Here is a 21,041-nt window from a genome sequence, read left to right on the forward strand (position 1 = left end):
AGGGCAATAGGGCTTTGGAAGCAATTCAGAGAAGGTTCAGTAGACTAAACAAATGGGTGGATTGTCTTACAAGTAAAAGTTGGACAGTCCAGGCTTGTATCCAATGGAGCTTAGAGTAGCCAGAAGTGATTTGATGGAAACATAGCAATGCTCAGGGCTCTTGACAGGATGGATATGGAGAAGACATTTCCTCTTGTCTGAGAATCTAGTATTATGGGTTCTAGATACTCACACACAGGTGGCAACATCTCCATATCCATCATGTCATGTTTCTGGCTGCTCTAACTCCAGTGGAAACAAGCCTAGCCTGTCCAAAGATTACTTATAAGACATTTATGGAAGAGATGAGGCAAGTTTTTTTCTCCAAATCAGAGAGTCACAGAGCACGGAAACTGGCCTTTCGGCCAAACCGGTCCATGCCAACCAAGATTCCAATCTAAACTAGTCCCATTTGCCCGTGTTTGGCCCATATCCCTCTAAACCTTTCCTCTCCGTGAACCTGTCCAAGTACCTTCTAAATGTTGTCGATGTACCTGCCTCAACCACTTCCTCTGGCAGCTCATTCCATATACTGACCACCCTCTGGGTGAAAAAGTTGCCCTTAAGGTTCCTATTAAATCTCTCCACTCTCACCTTAAACCAGAGGATCAGGAGCATTTGGAACTCTCTTCTTCAGAAGGCCAGAGGAAGAGGAGTCTTTGAATATTTTGAAGGCAAGGGGAGATTAATCCTTGATTGGTTACCACAGGACATGGGGAGCAGAACTGAGAATATTAAGTGGTGGAACCACATTGAGCTGCTGAGTGGCCTTCCCCCACTCCTAATTTGCATGTTCATATGTGCTCTGGATTAACTCTCAGTATTTCAGACAAAGAGGGGGCTATGGTAATTTTTCAAAGCAATTAAGGATGGGCCATGTGCAGCTTTGTCTAACATCACCCACAAACCAAGGACACATGCTTTAGAGAGTTTTTACAAACATTTGGGTGCAAAGAAATTAAGCTTTATTAATAGGATAACAGCTGAAGCAATAATTAAATATCAGGAAGCTCATTCAGTTCATGTCTTTTGCAGTTGAAAATATTTTCAAATTCTGATGTCAGAGCTATTCAACCAAGATGGGTAGAGTGTAGCAATAATGGGTGGTCAATATTTAGATGCAGCAGACCTTGTAGAAATGATGGTAATCATTTAAGAAAAACAAATAAAGGTGGCAATCAATGTGAAAGCAATAACAGATTTATTTTTAAATGCTGGAAAGGGTGTAGCCTCAATGGAAAGACAAGTGAAGAACTGTAGTAAGTCAATAGAATGCCAAATGTTTTGTGATTTAAGAACTTAAAAGCAAGGAACTTTGATGCATCATTGGGATATGCAGATCATGAAAGTCCCAGGCATAATGCCCAACTGTGCCAATTTAGGCTATCTCAATGTGGATAAAAGAAAGGTGCATAGATTTAGTCAATGGCCTGAACTAGGGACAAAAGGAAACAAAACCTTCTGTGGTCTTATTCCATTTACACTCCAATTATCCCTTGTGGGTTAGGTATGTTTAACTTGCACAGGGAAAAACGAAGCTCATTCTCCTTAGGAATGACCATTAAATAAGGCTCTAGATCTTCAATGCCCTCAAAACACAAAGTTTGCTCTGCCAAAACACTAGGGAATTAGAGGGGGTTGATAGAGTGGGAGCATAATAGCAAGTGTAAATCATTTGTTCTATGAAACCTAAACAGGCCATATCAATTTACAGTATTGCCCAACTAGAAATGATAGACAACTATTAATCCTCACTTCTCTGCCTTCTTGGTCCTGAACTCCTAGGCTTTGTGGTTAACTGAAGGAGATTCTGAAGCAGACAGTAAATGCAGAGTGGATTCTTCCTCCAGCTGCAGAATCTACTGGACAAAAACTCAGGATAAGGGATCTGCCATTTTGGATGGAAGGAGGACTGTAGGAGCTCAGTTGTTGGCTACATACAAGTCTGGGATCAATAGTGGATTAATCACCCTAGTACAGATAAAACTAGTTTACCATTTTGACCTCCTTCTGTCCATCTGACAAAAGGTATTTAATAGTGCTCTTGGTTAAGAATTCTGGTTCTAAACTGGCAAGAACACAGAAACATAACACTTTTAAGTCGGGATGGTGTACAACTTGCAGTGCAACTGTAGGTAAGGGTCTCTCACCTGCCACTGGTCATGACCTTCTGAGTGACAGATGTCGAGTTTGGGTGCTATTAAAAAAAACTTTGGCAGTTGCAGCAGAACATTTGGTGGATGCTTGAGATACAGCCTGAGGAACTCCTACAGGAGTGTCCTGCACCAAGAGGATGGATCTCAAAGAAACACAACCTTTTTTTTGGTGTTGGGCACGAGTCCAGGTAGTGGAAAGTATTCCCCTTGGTTGACATAGACTTCAATTCTACTTTGACTTCTTAATGCCATACTTGGTCAAAATGCTGCCTTGAGGCAGTAACATTTCATCTCACCATTGTAATTCAGGCCAGTGGACTGCAAAACACTTTAAACACAATTCTGCCATGAGAGTTTTACATATGCACCTACATGCTCCCTGGTTGTAAATTGGACCTTTTTTTAAAATAAAGAACACTGTGGCCATAGGAGTCTATTTACTCAAAACATTTTTTATCACCAAATTATTGCAATGTCATTTAAAAGAAGTCCAGAAATATAAAGTCTGCTTAAAAATTACTAAAAAATTCAGCTTCATACCACACAAGTTTAATTCTATACATGCCAAACCACGTACCATTATCTGCATACCATGGGCTTGGATCTGTTCAAATCTATACTAAAATTGTGCTTTTTTTAAAAAAAAAATGCTTTTACTCAAAGTCCAAGGTCTTTGCAAAAGCACCAAGTTTCAATTTGAGTTTCTTGACAAAATTCATGCACTAAGGTCCATTTAGTTTGGACCCCAATGATACAAATGGGAGCAAGTCAGACTCCTTTGAGTTTTATTTTGCATGAACCATCATTAGTTAGCTCAATAATTGTCTGCATGGGGATGCTTTTGTTTACTTTATGCTGATGAAGATCACAAAATTTCAGTTTTTAAAAAAAATCAAAAGTGAATCTGGCAAGATTTTCCCCCATACATTGATTTAAGCTTCCAAACAAATAAATTGTTAATATGTTATATATAGACATGGGACTCTTACTGTTCGCATCAAGACTTGCATGGACAACCCAGTTTATTCTTTTTAAAGCAGGAATTGGGAACAATGACACTTCCTCTATCACTGTAGTCACTGCTTGATGACTCAAAAGGTAATCAAATTTTCATGGAATACCTTTATTAAATTTCCATTGATAAGAAAAGGTTTTAAGCTATTAGCTTTCTCTTATTTGATTATCCACAAGGTCTCTTTACTGTAAAGATCTGGTTTAAGCTTAGCAGTTTTTAAATAACTAAAATTTTTACTTAAATGTTTCTGACAGCAATTCAACTGACAAATGCACATTAGAATCAATGACTTTCAATGGCATACATTTATATATTTTGCCAAAAGTCAAAACAAAACTTAAACAGCAACATTACCAGGATTTGAATGAAACTATATCACATTAAAACATTTTAAAATGCTTCACAATGAACTACTAGAGTGGTAACATTTACATTAAATGCCATTGCAGCAATTACCAAAAACAGACGAGTTGGGTCATCTTTTGAGCATCTTTGGAGGGAATTGAACCTTTGCTGGGAAAGTGAACTTCGCCTCTACCTACCACCTCCCAGCCTCTGTCGTTATTTCCACTCTTCCCTCCATCTGTCTATCATCCCTCCTCACCTGGATCCAGCTCCATCCCTTCCCCTCAGATCTTTATGCTGGTCATCTCCCCTCTATCTTTCAGTCCAGATGAAAGGTCTCAACCAAAAACACCGACTGTCCATTTCCCTCCACAGGTGCTGCCTGACCTGCTGAGTTCCTCTAGTATTTTCTTTCTTGTTGCAGATTCTGACATCTGCAGTATCCTGCCTCTGATTCACCAGGACCTGAGAGAAACCAGTTATTTCCCAATACCAAACTATACCCCCAAATACCATCAACACTTGCCTCCCCGAAGCTATAAAGGCAAATAATCATTATAATGTTTTGGTAACATTAGTGAGAAAGGAATGTAGTCACAAAGCCTGATGTTGACTTTAGTATATTGCTTCAGGACTGTTAAATGGCAGACAGATTCCAATTTAAATTTCATATAAGCATTACATCTCTTGGAATTGCATTACAGTATCAGCTATGCTAATATGCTCAGTAACTTCTTGGTAAAAGACTTGAAAAATACCTGTTTTCTAACTAAGACAGAAGTCCAGGTATATTAAACTTGCAGATATGGGAAATATATTATTCAGCTTGATGGGTATGGCACTGTACATTCACTACTTGCACATTTTGATGTACATTTATCTTTTAATCATTCTAATGCACTGTTAAATGCAATTAATCAATTATGTAAACATCAGTGACACAGGTGACTATACTACAGAAGTAATTCTTTGGCACCGAGGACAGAGGACAAAGGCAATAAAATGCAAAATGATTGAACAGTGCCATCTGTTGGCAGGTACACATACTGAAACAAAAATCCATTGTGTCTCTGAAGACTGAATCTTCTAAATTTTCCCCTCATTTTTGCCATTTTTTTAAGTGAATATTACAAATATCAGAACAGGGCAATTACTAATGAATCAGATTACAAACAAATTTGAACCAAAATAGTTCTAACAAATGCAGCAACTAAATAAGTTCTCATTTAGTAAGCAAGGACAATTTGCAATGAAAGTCTGAACTGTTTCCTTCTCAATTATCCACATCCATCTCCACTATTTGAAATAAATCTGAAATGTTGTAAATGTTATTTTCTCAGCTATGATTCACTTTGGATGGATAAGGGTCCTTACTTCTTTTGCTTGCTGGAAGGAATCATTACTGGCTAAGTTCATGGCACTTGGCCAATGCTGAGTTTTGTTGTTTCAGAGGTAAACAGAATGATCATCCATCACTGGACCGACTTAATGCACTTAAACCTAATATTACCTATATAATTTTTTGGACCCCAAGGATGCCACAATGTAAGAAAATGATAGCAGGAACATAAAAAGAATACACGACAGCAACCAAAATATTCCCTGTTGGTTTCTGTTCAGTTTAAATAAAAACGAAAGATCCAGTTTTGAACTAGACGAGAGACAATCTGCTGTACGATGGCAAAGAGAAATCCAGAACAGTATTTTGAACTAGATGCCAGTAGAATGATAAGGTCACAGACTCAGGGTAGTCAAAATACATTCACAAACGTCAGCAAGTTTTTCTTTATATGAAGTATGAACACACCTGGAACAGTATTCAGGCACAGCCTTGACAGAACAAAAACAAAAATTCTTTTTTTTAAAAAAATGAGTAATGGCTGTGATATTTAGCTGGTTTACTTATAAGCTGAAATGGCTGTATTTATTCTTATAGCCTCACCTGTAGCTTTACCATTCCTTTGCCAAAATGCATTTAGATCTAAATCTTGGGCTTAATTTTATGTGCAGTTTCAGAAGTAGACGTGCTCAGTACTCTGCATTGGCAAAGGGTTTCAGAGAGGACACAAATACACTGGTAAACCTTCCCTCTACTTTTCATCTTCATCATCCTCCCATTCACTTCTCAGTAATGCACATATTCTTAAACTGGCAATAAAATTATAATGATACACTAGGTAGCTACTGTACCATAAACTGAAGCAGAATTATTCTCTTTCCCACTAGAGGGCACAACACCCAAATCAGAGCACAACACTACACCAGCACTTCAAAACCACAAAATCTATCCCAGCTTTAAAATATCGACATTTTAAACAGATGACTACTACAAACTTCAAAATATGGTGAATTTTTCTTTGGAAGGACAGATGCCAAATAGAACTGTAGTTTAAAATTTGCACATAGTCGCAGTGTGCTTGACCATTTAACCACAGAACTGCTGTGGACCCTGTAGAACCACTTAAGGGGGAAAATATGCATACCACAAAGTGAATGATCCCTGGATTCAAAGTGTGCACAGCTGCTCATGACAAGTCAATAACGCGGTAAATTTATTCTTTTTGAATTAAATGCACAATATCAACAGCATTTCTTCTGAATTGTAGAGCTGATTGGATTTTAACACTTATCTCCATTTGCAAGCATGTATGTGTGCACGTGCATGAAAACATCTCACCCCAGAGATCCTGCAGAGAAAAACCAATTGTCACCACTAATACAATTGCTGTACCTACAGGTAAGCTATATCCAATGTTTCCCAAAAGAAATTCGAACCACAAGGGTAACTTAAACGAAACCACGAATAAAAGAGAAACAAATTAACAACTAGAAACTGGTTCATAAATTACATAAAAATTTACCTTTTAACACATATGCACAGTCCAGATTCCAATATCAACTTTGGAATACTTTCTCTACTCTACTGGAAATATCCCACTTCCTGTTATCATAAGGTTGCTCAGTTTATTGGTTTTAGTCTGCTCACCTAGCATTTACTAAAACTAACCAACCTATAATTACAGAAGTGACTGAATTAAATTCATTATTGGGTCATTCATAACTGGTGTTAAGAACTTAACATTCTTGTGTGAAAGAGTAACAGCTGCTGATTTCATGCTCCATCTCTGCACCTTGCATAATTATTTGTCAGTATACTTAAATCTTGAAAGAACATTAAGTTTATACTTTAGTTGACAGTGTGCTCAGATTCATCAACATTACGATAAGCTCTACTGCAGGCTGCGCAATTTCTTTCACTGCACATCTCAGACACAATAAAACACAAAATATAATAGTTCATCCCCCACAAACAATATTAATGGTAATGACCAAGTATTTGCATGTTCATATTTGCAAGTTAATAAAAATGGTGTGCTTAGTGCCAGATCTAATAAACCATAATGTACTTATTTAAAAAAACTGAAAATGTAATTCTAATACGATGCCTTTCCCTTATTTGCAACTAACCCACTGCTTCACTCCTCCTGCTAAAACTTACAAGACAAAGTCTGACCTTTCAAAAAATTATTATTGGCAGCCCTCAGGATAAATGTTTATTCACCGAAAACATTGTTTTTCCAAGTATGGGGCATACATGAATAGACATGTGACAATTCTTTCTCAACAGTATCAATTTATTTTCATCCAGTCAAGTCAATTTGAAATGTAAGTGTTATTACGGTCAACAGTCACACAGCATAGAAACAAGACCTTCGGCCCAGCAGGCCTATGCAAACCGTCAATACTAACTCCACTTCCCTATATTAATTCCACATCCCTCAATGACCTGTTCATTCAAGTCCCTGTCCAAATGTCTTTTAAATGTTGTTACTGTTTTTGCCTAAATAAAGGCACCATCTACATGGCAATTTTGAGGAGGTTTGTGCTAGAAGCCAAATCTCATGAGATGTGGACTGTCTTGGGCCAGGTCATCAGAGCCAAACGCCCCCAAGCTCACCCTCACTAAATGCCCAGTAAGGGAAAGAAGCAAAATGACAGAGATGCAGCCACAGTGGCGCAAGAGGAGAGATTAGTGGGCAAAATAAAAGAACAAGGGATTGGGATAATATACTGACATCTATTGAAAATCGGTTGACAACAAGGAAATGGCAGGAATGAATAGTTCCCCTCCCCCAGAGTGCCAGGCAGTGGAGAGTGGGTGCTGCAGCGATCAGTTCCTGGGCTGAGCTACGCATTATATCAATCATTTGGATGGGGGAACTGAATTGTGATATCTCCATGTTTCCTGATGGCACATAACTGTGAGGGATGCAAGGTCTGAATGCAAAGAGGCTTCAAGGTGATTTGCCACAAGTTGTGACTGGGTAAATATAGTATAAATGTGAAGTTATCCACTTTGGTGGGAAACCAGAAAGGCCGGGTGTTATTTAAATAGTGATGGACTGGGAAATCAAGTAGTACAAAGGGACCTGGGTTTCCTTATAGACAAGTCATTAAAAGCAAGCACGTAGGTTCAGCCAGCAGTTAAGGTGTCAATGTACATTGGTTTTCATTGCAAGATGTTTTGAGTATTGGAGCAAGAATGTCTTAACATAATTATACAACGTCTTGGTGATACCACACCAGAAGTGCTTTGACTACTTACTGAAGGATATACTTGCCATGGAGCAAGTGCAAGGAAGGTTCATCATAGTGACACTGGACAGGGTGGCACAATAGACAAGTGCTGCTGTCTCTCACTCCAGGAATTTGGGTTTGATTCTGACTTTGGGCACTGTCTGCATGGAGCTTGTACATTCTCCCTGTCAACACAATGCTTCTTCCCATATCCGAAAGACACGTTGGCTATTGTAAATCATCTCCAGCAGAGATGAGCAGCAATTAAATCAGAGAGACTGTGGGGAGGGAGGGAGAGAGAGAGAGAAAAAAAAAGGTTTTGGGTAAGTGGAGGGCGAATGAGATCGGAGGGAATTCTGTGAGAGTCAGCATAGACTCGATGAGCCGAATATTACAAGGAAATATAAGAAATACCTAGGACCAAGACTGTCCATTGGGAAGACATTGAGTTGATTTGGTCTGCATTCACCAGGGCTTAGAAGAATGAGTATAGATCTCATCAAAATATACATATTTCTGACAGGCTCACCAGACTGGATGCAAGGAGGAAGTTTCTCCTGGTTCGGGGATCTACAGCCAGTGGTCAGTTTCAGGATATGTGGGTGCGTCATTTAGGACTGAGATGAAGGATTTTTTTTCCAGGCATAGAACAATAAACCTGTGAAATTCGTTAACACAGAAGGCTGTGGAGATCAAGTCACTGAATAAAGGAGGAGATGGACAAGTTTCAAGATGCAAAACACATCAAGGAATACAAGGAGAGAATGCAAATATGGTATGGAGACAGAGGATCAGTCACAATCATACCAAATCCAAGAGCAGGCTCAAACGCCAGTTCAATGTGGAGGGATTGGGTGAGGTGTCAATAATTTTCAGAAACAATTAAATTGGCGAGTGTGTAAATGGAACATTGAAACACCACAGTCCAGTATATATACAAAAACACAAGTATTCTGACAAAGCCATGCGGGGAGAGTAAAAAACACTGAAGAATGCTTCTGAAGATAAACAACGTGACCCAGTGGGAGTGGCTCCTGCTGCCAAGTCCACTCACTTTTAGCAAATCTTCTTGTGAAAATTTCACCAGCACCAGCCTCATCAAAAAGATCTGTGCGATTTTGCAGCCTGCTGGGTATAAATGATACCTTGTGGTTTGGCTTGAACAAAGCCCATTCACTGAATTGTTGAAAAACTTTGACAGCCAGTTAACTTGCACCCTCAGGCTCAGCCAGTTGTTAGAACTAGCAAATATAATGAGCTTCAGAGACAATCAAAAGCTGTTAAAAATGATCAAAGCTTATGAATTTTCAAAAAAAAAATTAAACTAAGTTAAAAACAAATAAATGCAACACCATAATAAAATGTGAATTGCCTAATATTTACCCTAACATCTGCATTGAAACAAGTGGAGCCATGGCACCCCGCTTAAAATCTAACCTGATCTGGGCTCAGCAGCGGATTCCCCAGCTAAGTGCTGGGGAATTGTAGAGATTTAGACTCCTTCACTGAATGAGATCAATGGTAAAGCATGGTCAGCAAAACCACAGTGGGCACCTATCAGAAGTTTATGACTTCAGCATTCACAGATGCTTGCATGGAATTGAGAGCTTCCAGATACTTGGGGAAATACCAGCAATTCTTTGTGGATTACATTCCAACTAACAGCTACGTGATGCAATGTTATGTATGGCTACATCTTTTGGTGGGCATACTTACAAGCAATGCAATGAAAAATTAATTATTTAGAGGGCAACATTAAGTGACCAAGAATCCAAGAATAGCATTCACCATTCCCTCCCCCCCCCCCCCGAGACATTAGAGCTTTTCAGATTCAACTTTAGGTCAGAGCATCCTTGATCTGGTCTGCTGTCCTGCTGTGGACACAGAAGGCTGGGTGTGCAGATGGTCCATATTAGAGTCATCCTGCAAGGTGAAGGGCAACTAAACTCCCCAACCCAACCCCAATAACACCAAAAGCATTCCGATTGCTTGCTGCACCATGGTTACACCTCACTGCTCCAAGAGTCCAGGTTCAGTTCTGGTTTTGGGTGCCAGCTGTGTGGAGTTTGCAATTTCTCCCCATTGATCAAACGTATTACTGCTGGGTGCTTTGGTTTCCTCCTGGATTCCAAAAGACATGCTGGTAAATTGACTACCCTCTGTGGCAAAAGAATCGATGAGTTAAATCGATGGGTGCGAGGGGGAATAAGTTATAGGGCTATGGGGACACGAGGGATTGAGAAGGGGACTAATGGGACAGCTCTGTTGGGAGCCAGTGTGCACCTACTGGGTCAGTTAGTCTCCCATGTGTCATAATAAGGTTATTCAAATATTTCAAATTGATTTCAATCATTAAAAAAAATCAAATTTCCTTTAAAAAGGTACTAGAAATTAAAACCAAAGTAAAAATGAAATTTAAAAAAAATTGTGTACACTTACCTTTTCTTTAAACATAGGGTCAGCAATTTTTTTTATATATGCCAGCCATATCTGGCATAAAGACAAGCAGCCACATATACTTCACATCTGGCCAGCTTCTTCAGTGGTGAAGTAAGAAGTCAAATGCACTGGCATCAGAGCTCCACTTTGTTTCCGACTTCCAGGACAGCCAGCTAAAAGCACTCCACACTTTCAGGTAATGATTCTGCTGTTTTCATTCACAAGGTCTCCTGACCAATATTTTGTTTCTGTACTTGTCAAAATACCTCTTTGCCTTGCACCATCATCCCTTTCTGTTTAACCTCACCAGACTTTTGGCCTATCAAAGACCTTTGGCTTTCCATTTTGTTCTCTGCTCCCCTTCCCATCTTTCTCTGAATCTTAAAAACTGTTCATCTCTTTCACTCAGTCATGAAATATTAACTCTGCCCCTCTTCTCAGATGCAGACAGACTTGATGGGTATTCCTGGTAGGTTTTTAGTTAAAAACTTAAAGTTCTGTGCTCCCATTGAATTACAGTATCAGCTTCAGAACAATTCTTAAGGATTGTTCTAAATTACTATCTACAGATGACTACAACTTAAAATAGAACTTCATAAAACAGCTTTCCCATCTATGCTTCACTAAAGTACACCAAAGATAATATCTTGCCTTCTGTGAAATAGCATTAATTTTGCAGCCACATACAGAACAATTTATGGATCTGGCAAAACAAATTACAAAAAGCAATCAAAGTTCAAATTAAAATGGGTGAAAGCATGCTTGCAAACCTGCATCTCAGGGATATCATGTGAATTTCTTTTTCTTGGCACATTCAGAGTGCTAATTAACCTTTCCAGCTGCAACGTTAATGGACTGTTGCTGTTAGATTGACTAAGTGTGCTCTGTGATAAGTATCCACCTCAATCCCCTTTTAGTTGAATTTGTTGGCATAAACATTATTTTATTCCACGCATGTGTCCGAAGTTTCAAATTGACAAGAATGTCAGGTAGTTTAGTAGTGCTGGTACCATGATATACTTTCACATCTGTGGTTGTTTAGATTTTAAGCAAAACTACTCGATAAATGTTTAGTCAAAGCATATCCAAGGTTCAGAAAGCTGAAATCAGACATTTCATGTCCCTTGAAGAATATAAAGGAGCAGAAAATAACTTGAGAAATTAGGAGGGCTAACAAAAAAAAGGAGCCATGAAATCTCCTTGGCAAATAGGATGAAGGAGAATCCCTGAGCATTTTATGTTTATTAAGAGCAGGAGGGCATCTAGAAAATGATTCATTCTGACTAAATTATGAAGACCACTACAAATAAAACAATACTTACTATGTTTTGAAGGTGTCAAGGCTAATGGCACAGAGGTAGCTTGAACACAAAGTTACCGGATTTTACCTGGACCTCTGGATATCTTTAAATACAACCATACAAATTGGGACTCTTTTGCCCCCTCAAGTCTGATTTTAAACTCAACTCTATACTCCTGTCAACCCTTGGTACCCTTCACCCCCTTGATAATCAAGGATCTATTTACCTCTACCTTAAAAATATTTTAAGGCTCTGCCCCCACTGCTCCTTAAGAGTTCCAAAGACACAAATCCTTCTGAGAGAGGGAGATAAAAAATTCCTGACCTCAATGTGTGACCCTATATTTTTAAATAATAATGGTCCCAGTTCTAGATTCTCCCAAAAAAAGGAAACATCATCTCCACATCCATCCTGCAAAGATCCCAAGATCTTTCATTTCTTTATAAGAGATCAAACTACAGAGCTAAGCCAATTTATTTTATTTTTACACCTTAAAGATTTTTTTTAAAGTGAAGTTCTTCATTGGTATTGGCAGATCAGTCCACACAAGCGTACTTGAAAAAACAGTTACAGAGAAAGTGCAGTGTAGGTAAATAGAGTGCAAGGGCCCCGATGAAGCAGATTGGGAGATCAAGAATTCAGAGTTAAAGAAAGTATTTTGAACACAAAAGATCCTTCCTTAGTGGACACCATCGAGCTCCAACATATTTGAGATTAAGAGTGCTGTAGCAATTTTAGTTGGTGGAATCAGATTCAATGTCTATTTTTGTAATTTATGGTGGAAACAATTGCTGGAAATTCTCAAATTCAATACTTGGGGAAAAATTGAAAAATCCTTAGCACCGGGGGCTGCATTACCCTAGATTGAGATGTCATAGACCTGAAATGACTTCTCTGCTTTCTCTCACCACTGTTGCTGCATGACCTGCTGAGTATTCCAGCATTTTCAGAGATAAATAATTCTCATTCAGATAGGACAATTCACTCATGGGTAGCTCAACTGATATTGAAAGTAATGCAAAAACAAAAGCACGAAGCGCTTTGTTAAATCTCGGAGAGAACTACAATTCCTAAGATAAGACTGTCACTAGGCTCAAAAGTAGCATAGACTGTAAAAAGCTGGTGCCCTGCACTGACACTCAAAATGAAAAGGTTATGGGCAAATTTTCCAGAGACACGATTTAGAAAGGTTTTCCTTGTGACAACAAATAGCACCATTTCAAAATAGCTTCAGTATATATTTGGAAGCCACAATTCTTTTTACCCCCCCAAATGAAGTTGGAGGAAGCATCTTCTTAGCTAGTTGAATAATACAATAGAAAAATCACTTCTGATTTTAGTGTTAGATTAAAAAAGGATTTCCAGCTACTGAAATCATTATTTCTGATTGCACAAGCCTTCAGGCAGACAGCAACTTAAAATATCAAAAGAAAATCTTTTCTTCAAGCCAGTGCAGATTAATAGACAAGATGCTGGGTCTTGTCACAGTTCATCACTGAGACTAAACACAACAGAAGTTAGCTTTAGCAGAAGAAGAAAAAAAAAATTAGACTGCAGGCAATGATGATATGAAGCACCATTAAAGTCAGGTTTTATTACCCATTTTAGAAAGGTTTTGTTTGGGGGTGGGGGGAAAAAAAAGGTTTCCACGCTCTCAATTTTCAGTGTATGAAAGCAGGCGGAAAAATTGTGGAAAATTTCAGAGAAAATGAGCTCCCAGCTTTTTTCTCCCCCATGTCTACTATTATGTAATAATAACCATTTAACGATGATAGTAATAATGACGATAGCAATAATGAACAGCAAGATAGAAGTCTGAGAAGGTGATAATCTGAAATCCAATGTTTACTGGAGTATTTGGCTGAGACAGCCTACACTAATTGGTATGATAACTTTATGTCCAGTGAACTGCTGCCCTTGTTTCACACCTAACTGAGAAAGGGCAGCAAATGCCATACTGTGAAGGGTCCTTACATTATTTCAGTTAATGCTGCTCTGTTTGAAAAAAATCCAAGCTTACTATTTACATTTCATGGTGCAAAGCAGCTTCAGAAATACTTGTACATTACATACCAGGGAACACCAGATTCATTACAAAAGAATCGGAAATTAAAATGAGGGGCAAAGACTAAGTGAAAATAGTTGCTGATATAAATAGTAGTCCAAAAGTGTGCTATAGGCATAGAATTAATAAAAGGATAGCACATGGACGAGTGAGGGTCCCTAAATGAGTACTTTGCACCTGTCTTCACCCAGAAAGAGGGAGCTTCTAAAGTAACAGATAGTTGAGACACTGGATCAGTTAATAAGTGAGGATAGAGGCACTAGAAAAGCTGGCTGATGCAAGTCAACAGGAATGGGATGGGATGCATGCTTGGCCTTTGAGGGAAGTACGAGAGAAAATCATGGGGCACTGACCAAAATATTCCAATGTTGTTTGGGTATGGTGTTATCCCCTTGTTCAAAAAAGCCCAGCAACTACAATGTAACCTTGGTGGGAAAGTATTTGGATGCATTGATCTGGTTTAAGGCAAGCCATTACAGATTTATTGAGCACAGATTGTGTTTATCCAATTTGAGAAATTTTTTTGATGAGGTAATAAAGTTGAAGACATTAATACAATTGATGTGGTGTATCTGGACTTCCAGAAGGCTTTTCATAAGCTGCCACATAACAGGGTTATCAGCAAATTTGAAGTGCCCGGCATAAAAGAGAAATTGGTAGCATAAGATTGGGCAAGTAACAGGATCATGGTTTTTGGACTCTGGGAAGGTGGAGTGCTGTTCCCCAGGGATCAGTACTAGGGCTATCACCTTTATTTTGATCTACATTAAATGATTTGGGAGTGCAAACCACAATTTCAAAATTTGCTGACAACACAAAACTTGGCAATATTGTCATCTGCGAAGCGGGCAGCGATAGGTGCATTTTAACGCAGAGAAATGAGAGGTGATGTACTTTGGTAGAAATAACAACAACAGGTAATATAGAAGAAAGGATACAGTTTTAAAAAGGGTGGAAGGGGCATAGGAACCCGGAGTTATGGATGCGCGAGTCATTGAAAGTGGCAGGCATTATTAACGAGGCATACACAATTCTGGGCTTTAACAGTATGGAGTATAAAAGCAAGGAAGTTATAAAGCTTCCTTTATAAAACACTAGTTTGGCTTCAACTGGAGCACAGTGTTCAATTCTGGTCGACGTATTGTAGGGGGGGATGTACTAGTGTTAAAGGTGGTCCAGAAAAGATTGACAAAACTGGTTCCTCGGATGAGGGGTTACAGTTACAATGATAAGGGAGGGACCGTTGTCTTTGATTAGGAGGGCGAGAGAAGATTTAATGGAAGGATATAAAAATAACAAGGGAGTCTGGACAGAGTGGGTAATTGGAGACCATTCCCATAATGGAGTAGAAGCCACAAGTAAAAGGGGAAGTGAGTTAAGGGCAATATGAAGATTTTTTTAAAAATATGAACAGTGTGTGGTGGAGGCAAGTTCCACTGTGGCCTTCAAAAGGTGATTTGATAAATATCTGGTGGAGAAAAATTTCCAAGGCCAGAGAAAAAGAGCTGGTGGGTGGAACTAAATTGTTGCTTTGGTGGAGAGCTGGCATGTTCACAATGGGCCAACTGGCTCCTTCTGCACCATCATTCTATAATGCTGAATGCTATAATGTAACAGATACACTGACACCGTGGGAGTGATGTCTATCCTTCACTGGACCTCATTTCTGGCAAGAAACCAACGGGATATTTTTGGTCACTTATCTCCAACTAGAAAGCAAACTTATTTTTAATTGATTCATCATCCAAAAGAAATCAAAAATTTGAATGGAAATTGGCAATAAATTGATTTTAATGATCCTAATAATGAGCTATGTGTTCTTTAGATATTGAATGGACAGATACTACATCAAAATAATTTTCCAGTAATGATTCTTTGTTTCCTTTCATTAAATTAGATAAGTATTTAGTTTTCCATTCATTTGCTGTTGTTTTAATTATAGTGGACAGTTTCACATGAACACAAGTTTGCTCTTATGCACAATAGCTTTTATTATTTGATTTCCCCTTCCTCAGTTCTCATTGGCACCATTTTCCACCTTCCCTCTTTTGGCTCATGTAAACACTATTCTTTCTCCAATCCTTCCTTTAGCCCTACCTGTTGTTCCATAGGAAATGAAACTTTCCTGCATGCTGCCGGCAATAGATCAGGAAATTCTGTACACAACTTGCAGCAGATGTTGGATTCTTAGAGAGTGACATCAAATAGTGGAAGGGAAAATATGGGGAGATCCACCAACTTTAATCCACAAATGCAGACAGCAAGTCTGAAACACAGGCAGCTGCTATGTGCAAGCAGGGGATGTTAATGATTCTGTGGTTGTGTACCATTGTATCAACATATGGTTCGTTGATCAGGAATTACAGAAATTTACAAAGCCTAAAACTGCCATTAAAGTAAAGCATTTTGTAGAAGGGAAGCACGTCATATTATTTGAGGAACAACTAAATTTGAAGACAGTCTTGCATTCTAGTTCACCTTAACGAGGTGTCAACCACTGATTAAACGCGGCCATTTCTGTGCAAATTAAATGGAACACAAAGTATCAAAATTGTGCAGGAATTTTTTTTAAAGCTATTACTACACAAAATGATTTTAGGACTGAGCATTCCTGCCTTTCTGTTGCTATGAATGCAATCAATGCACCTGGTGAAATGCAAAAAAGCTAGGATTATGTACAAACATTTAAAAAGCACTTGGATTTTATCAAAACAGAAATGAATATTATGATTTCTCCCATAAAGATTTAACTGAGAGCTAACTAATTTCAATGAATTACTTTCCCAGGAAACTGCATTCAGATGCAGTAAAATATTTGGTCATTTCCACATTATCAATGTACTTAGAGAGAAGGTTATCCTGAATCTAGTTTCAATGGCTAATTAGCCTTGCATTAAAAATTACATTAAACTTATCCAATAAATTAAATAGCCATATATTTAATTAAATTTGAACAGTAATTTTGTCAACCCATTAATATTGTTTTTTTTTACAATTTGCAAATTAAGGCAGCTTTTGAACTCATTTCATACAACAAATATTTGATACAAATCTTAAAGTACTTGATGATATTTCAAAATCACTTCTGGCAAAAGTGGTGCTTTAAACCACATCCCCCTACAATGATTAAAGACACATTTCTACAGTGCGAAAAATTACAATCCATATTAATAACCGGATAAAAGTCAAACTTGAATTTAATGTAATGCAACATAACATTTAAAATAGTAAAATATCAATAATTTAGAGAAAGTGGTAAATATTGAGAAAAGACGTCACTTCCATTCTCCATCCGTCAACATTAAGCAAATTCGCATGCACAGAAAATGTTTGACCTGTGCTCCATGTATTTTCATTATGACAGACTTGTGCTTAATAAATTTGGATGATGATATGATTGCATCTTCGTGCGTATGAAAAATTCTTGCTCAGAATTGTCATTATTTTTGCTTAACAAAAGTCACTGGAGTAAACAGGGAAAAAAAAAATTGGCCAGTAGTATGAAAGAAATAAACTGTAAAAAAATTCAACATTAATAAAAAAGCTCCTATTTCAATTTGCCTTCCCTCTTCTGGCCTTTTAAAAGATTTATACACTTGCATTAAAAAAAATGAAAGGCATGCAGCAGCAATCATCACAAATAGATCGGTTTCTAAAAAATAGAAATTTACTAACAGGCACCTCATGCTCTTGCACTACATAGTCCTGACTATTTTATATACACCAGTACACTAAAACTTTTAGATTTCCAATTTTTCTGCAGCATGTAAGAATGCAGGATAGAGTCTGTAGGCATGACGTTTACGAAGCTGTACATCTTGTGACTACCTGTATGACAATACTGCTTTTCCCCGACATGGATTATACCTTCAATTCTACATGTGGTTTACAAACTGTAAAGTACAGAGGAAATATGAAGTCCTTAGGTGCAGAATAGCAGGGAGAATATATCTGGAAACAATTGTATGTTTTGATCACAATTTAGAACAAATTAATGGTCAATTAAAGAGAAGATTCAATTAAAAGAATGGAAGAGAGAAACATGTCAGGAAGATTAGATGAAGAGCAGTGGGAGGAGGCTCAAGTGGAGCATAAACAGCAGTAGACAACAGCTGGGCAAATAAACAGTTTAGTGCTGTAACTTCCATTTCAACCTCTGCTGGGATTCACTGGCTATTTATGGTTCAGTTTTCACTAGTGAAACATTTACACACAAAACTTGCAGAGTATTTCCAGTATTCTAATTTCTTATTTTCAGCAATGGCATGATTTTGATTTTTGACAATTATTTTGACCCAATAAGTGATCCAAGGGGAACAAAAAAATCTCCATCTAATTGAGACAGCTGAGGGTTACTAACTAAACAATATACGAAAGGATTACCTGGAACTTTCATTTTAAAATTTCAGGATTATTTTCCTGATAAATGCAACTGTGCACACACACAACATGCAGGAAAATACTTCTCAAGCTTACATAGACTTGAGAATTGTTCATCTATAATCCAATTACTTACTCAGCAGCTTGAAGGTGTTTCTTTCAAAAATAATAATACTTAGGAAATTAAATCATCATCTTAAACTTATACTGGGAGAACTGCAAAATGATAATGTACCATCTGCTTTTAAATGGGGATTTTGACAATTATAATAACAGGCAATGGAGATCAGTTTCTCTGGGGTTTGTGTACCTTCTGTTGTCTGACATCCCCTTGCATTGAATTGCTATACAAGTACAGCGCAATCTTGATAAATGTTAAGTGAAGTGAAAATGAACTATTCATGGATTAGAAAGAGAATGGTAACTGGATTCCACTGCAAGGTCTACAGCAATAGAAGAGCAATGCTGTGTTTTCTGAAACACAGAAGCTACTGAAAGCAGCACTAAAATTTAACTGCACTGCAATATTTAGTTATGTCAGAAGAACACACTAAATACGATGGAGTTTTGTGTTCTTTCACATGACTTAAAACACAAGAAGCAGAAGCAAGCCATTCAGCCCCTTGAGCTTTTGCTATCATTCAATTAGATGATGGCCGATCTTTTATCTTAGAACTACATTCCAGGACTATCCCCATTTCTCTTGATTTCCTTAGTATCTAAAAGTCTACCAACCTCTGCCTTGAATATACTTTGCAACACCCACGGGTAGAGATTTCCAAAAATCCACCACTCTACAGATGAAGAAACTTGTCAGCTCTTTCCTAACTTTCTGACCCTAGCCAGGGGAAAACATCATCACTGCATCTACCCTGTCAAGTCCTGTGAGAATTTGTGTTTCAGTGAAATCCCTCTCATTTTTCTAAACTGCACTGTTCAACTTCTTCTTATAGCAGAATCACAATCAACCCGGTGAACCTTCACGGCACTTCCCCCATGGCACGTACATCCTTTCTCGAGGAAGGAGACAAGACCTGCACACAATACCTCAGGTGCAGTCTCCCCAAGGCCCTAAATAACTTCAGTAAGAAGTCTTTCCTCTTGTAAATCCTCCTGTAATGAAGGCCAAGTGCCTTCCTAATTGTTTGCCTTTAGGAGGAAAATGCAACAGGAAATGACTACTGAAAATAAAGTATATAGAATTCTCTATTCCTTCACAACTCAAAAATGAGCTACATAAACATCTGCAACTGTAAAGTTCTTGAAAGTAAATAGTGTAATCCAGAATTCTAGAAGGCGTCCATAGGAGACGATACTTTTGCACAGCTTCTAGTAATTCTATCCTTTTAATTAAGCAGAACCCAAAACAACTTGATCCAACCTATATTAAAATAGGTTCTGAAATTCTGACCACCTCCTGTGATCCTCAGACATGACAGTATTAGCATTTGATTTTAAAAAGCAAAATAACACTTGAAACAAAACTCTGTACAGTAAATTCTTAATGTTTGTGGGGGAAGTGTTCCAGAAACAGGCATAGATCCAAAAAAAAAAATCACGTGATTCAAGTTCTTTCATATCAACCTATTTGAATTATCCAATAATGTGAATTGACATAACACAGCAGGCATGCATTCCGTACTCTAAAAATTGATTATACATTCTGAATGGAGTAAACAGTACAGCACCTCATTAGCAGGTCCCTGGCATACTGGTCTTTTATGCATTCGGACAGAAGGGTCAATTGTAAAATCAGTGTTCTACTGTTTCCTTCACTGCACCACAATACATTCCTTGGCCAAGAGAGAAAGGAAGCGGCAGGCAAAAAGTTTAGAATTCATGCATTCAATATATTATCAACGTCATTTCATCTTTCAGCAAGCAATTCACTGTCTATAACTGATGTCTTAAAAGACAAGCTGAGGTGTTGGTGGGATAAGGTGGGGGTGTTCCATAATCTCATCTGTTTCTTCATCTCCCCATTAACTGAAGATCTTAAAGTGCAGTACTGAAATTCATTGAATTTTCAGAGTGTGTTGAAAAGTAATTAAGAGCTTCTTTTCAGTAAAAACATTAAAAACACTAAAATCCAAGTGACCTTGATGTTGTTATGACTAAACATCAACTGAAATTACTGAACTATTTGTTAAAAGTATAGAGCCTGATTTGGGTTAGCCAATGTCATGCCAAAAGAAAAATTATTACTATCGTTTTAAAAAAAATTGGAAGAGGACTTGTCACATTCCCCTTAACACACACAGTCTACATTGCACATTTTTCCTAAGTAGCAGCATTATGCCAATGTGGGATTTCAAAACAGCATAGTACTGCTTCATATCCTTACAAGCTCATCAGTAATCGCCTTACCTTAGTACAAAGGTAATTCAGGATAGTAAAATCCCATTTTTTTGCATATCCTGCATTATACTTCAGTATTGCATCCTGAAAAAACAAGCAATAGTTATTTAACTGGTTTCATTTTAAGAATACATTTACCAATTTGTTATTTGTTAAAAGTAATATCAGCAAAATAACAGTAATGTAAAAACTTAGAGTGACAAATCTCCAGAAACAGTATGTTTTTATCCAAAGGCTTAAAAGACAAAGAAGAAGAGAACATTGCAAGCGTCTGACTATAACAATTCTCTGGATTCAACAAACATTCCTTTAAATTGGAAAACTGAGCACATCACTCTGCCATTTAATTAAGAGAATAAGAAATC

The 21,041-nt window shown here is 37.8% G+C and overlaps 1 protein-coding gene across 2 annotated transcripts in view; it reads right to left on the reverse strand.

Annotated features, from left to right (window-relative positions):
* parga (poly (ADP-ribose) glycohydrolase a) overlaps positions 1–21,041 on the reverse strand; it is a 131,508-nt gene that overhangs the window by 84,458 nt on the left and 26,009 nt on the right. For both annotated transcript variants that reach the window (XM_052041635.1, XM_052041634.1), the window contains exon 7: positions 20,686–20,760. In XM_052041635.1, the coding sequence (XP_051897595.1) occupies positions 20,686–20,760 (75 nt within the window). The remainder of the gene's footprint in view (positions 1–20,685; positions 20,761–21,041) is intronic.

The sequence above is a fragment of the Pristis pectinata genome, chromosome 30 (assembly GCF_009764475.1).
Source record: "Pristis pectinata isolate sPriPec2 chromosome 30, sPriPec2.1.pri, whole genome shotgun sequence".
In the NCBI taxonomy this organism is placed as follows: domain Eukaryota; kingdom Metazoa; phylum Chordata; class Chondrichthyes; order Rhinopristiformes; family Pristidae; genus Pristis; species Pristis pectinata.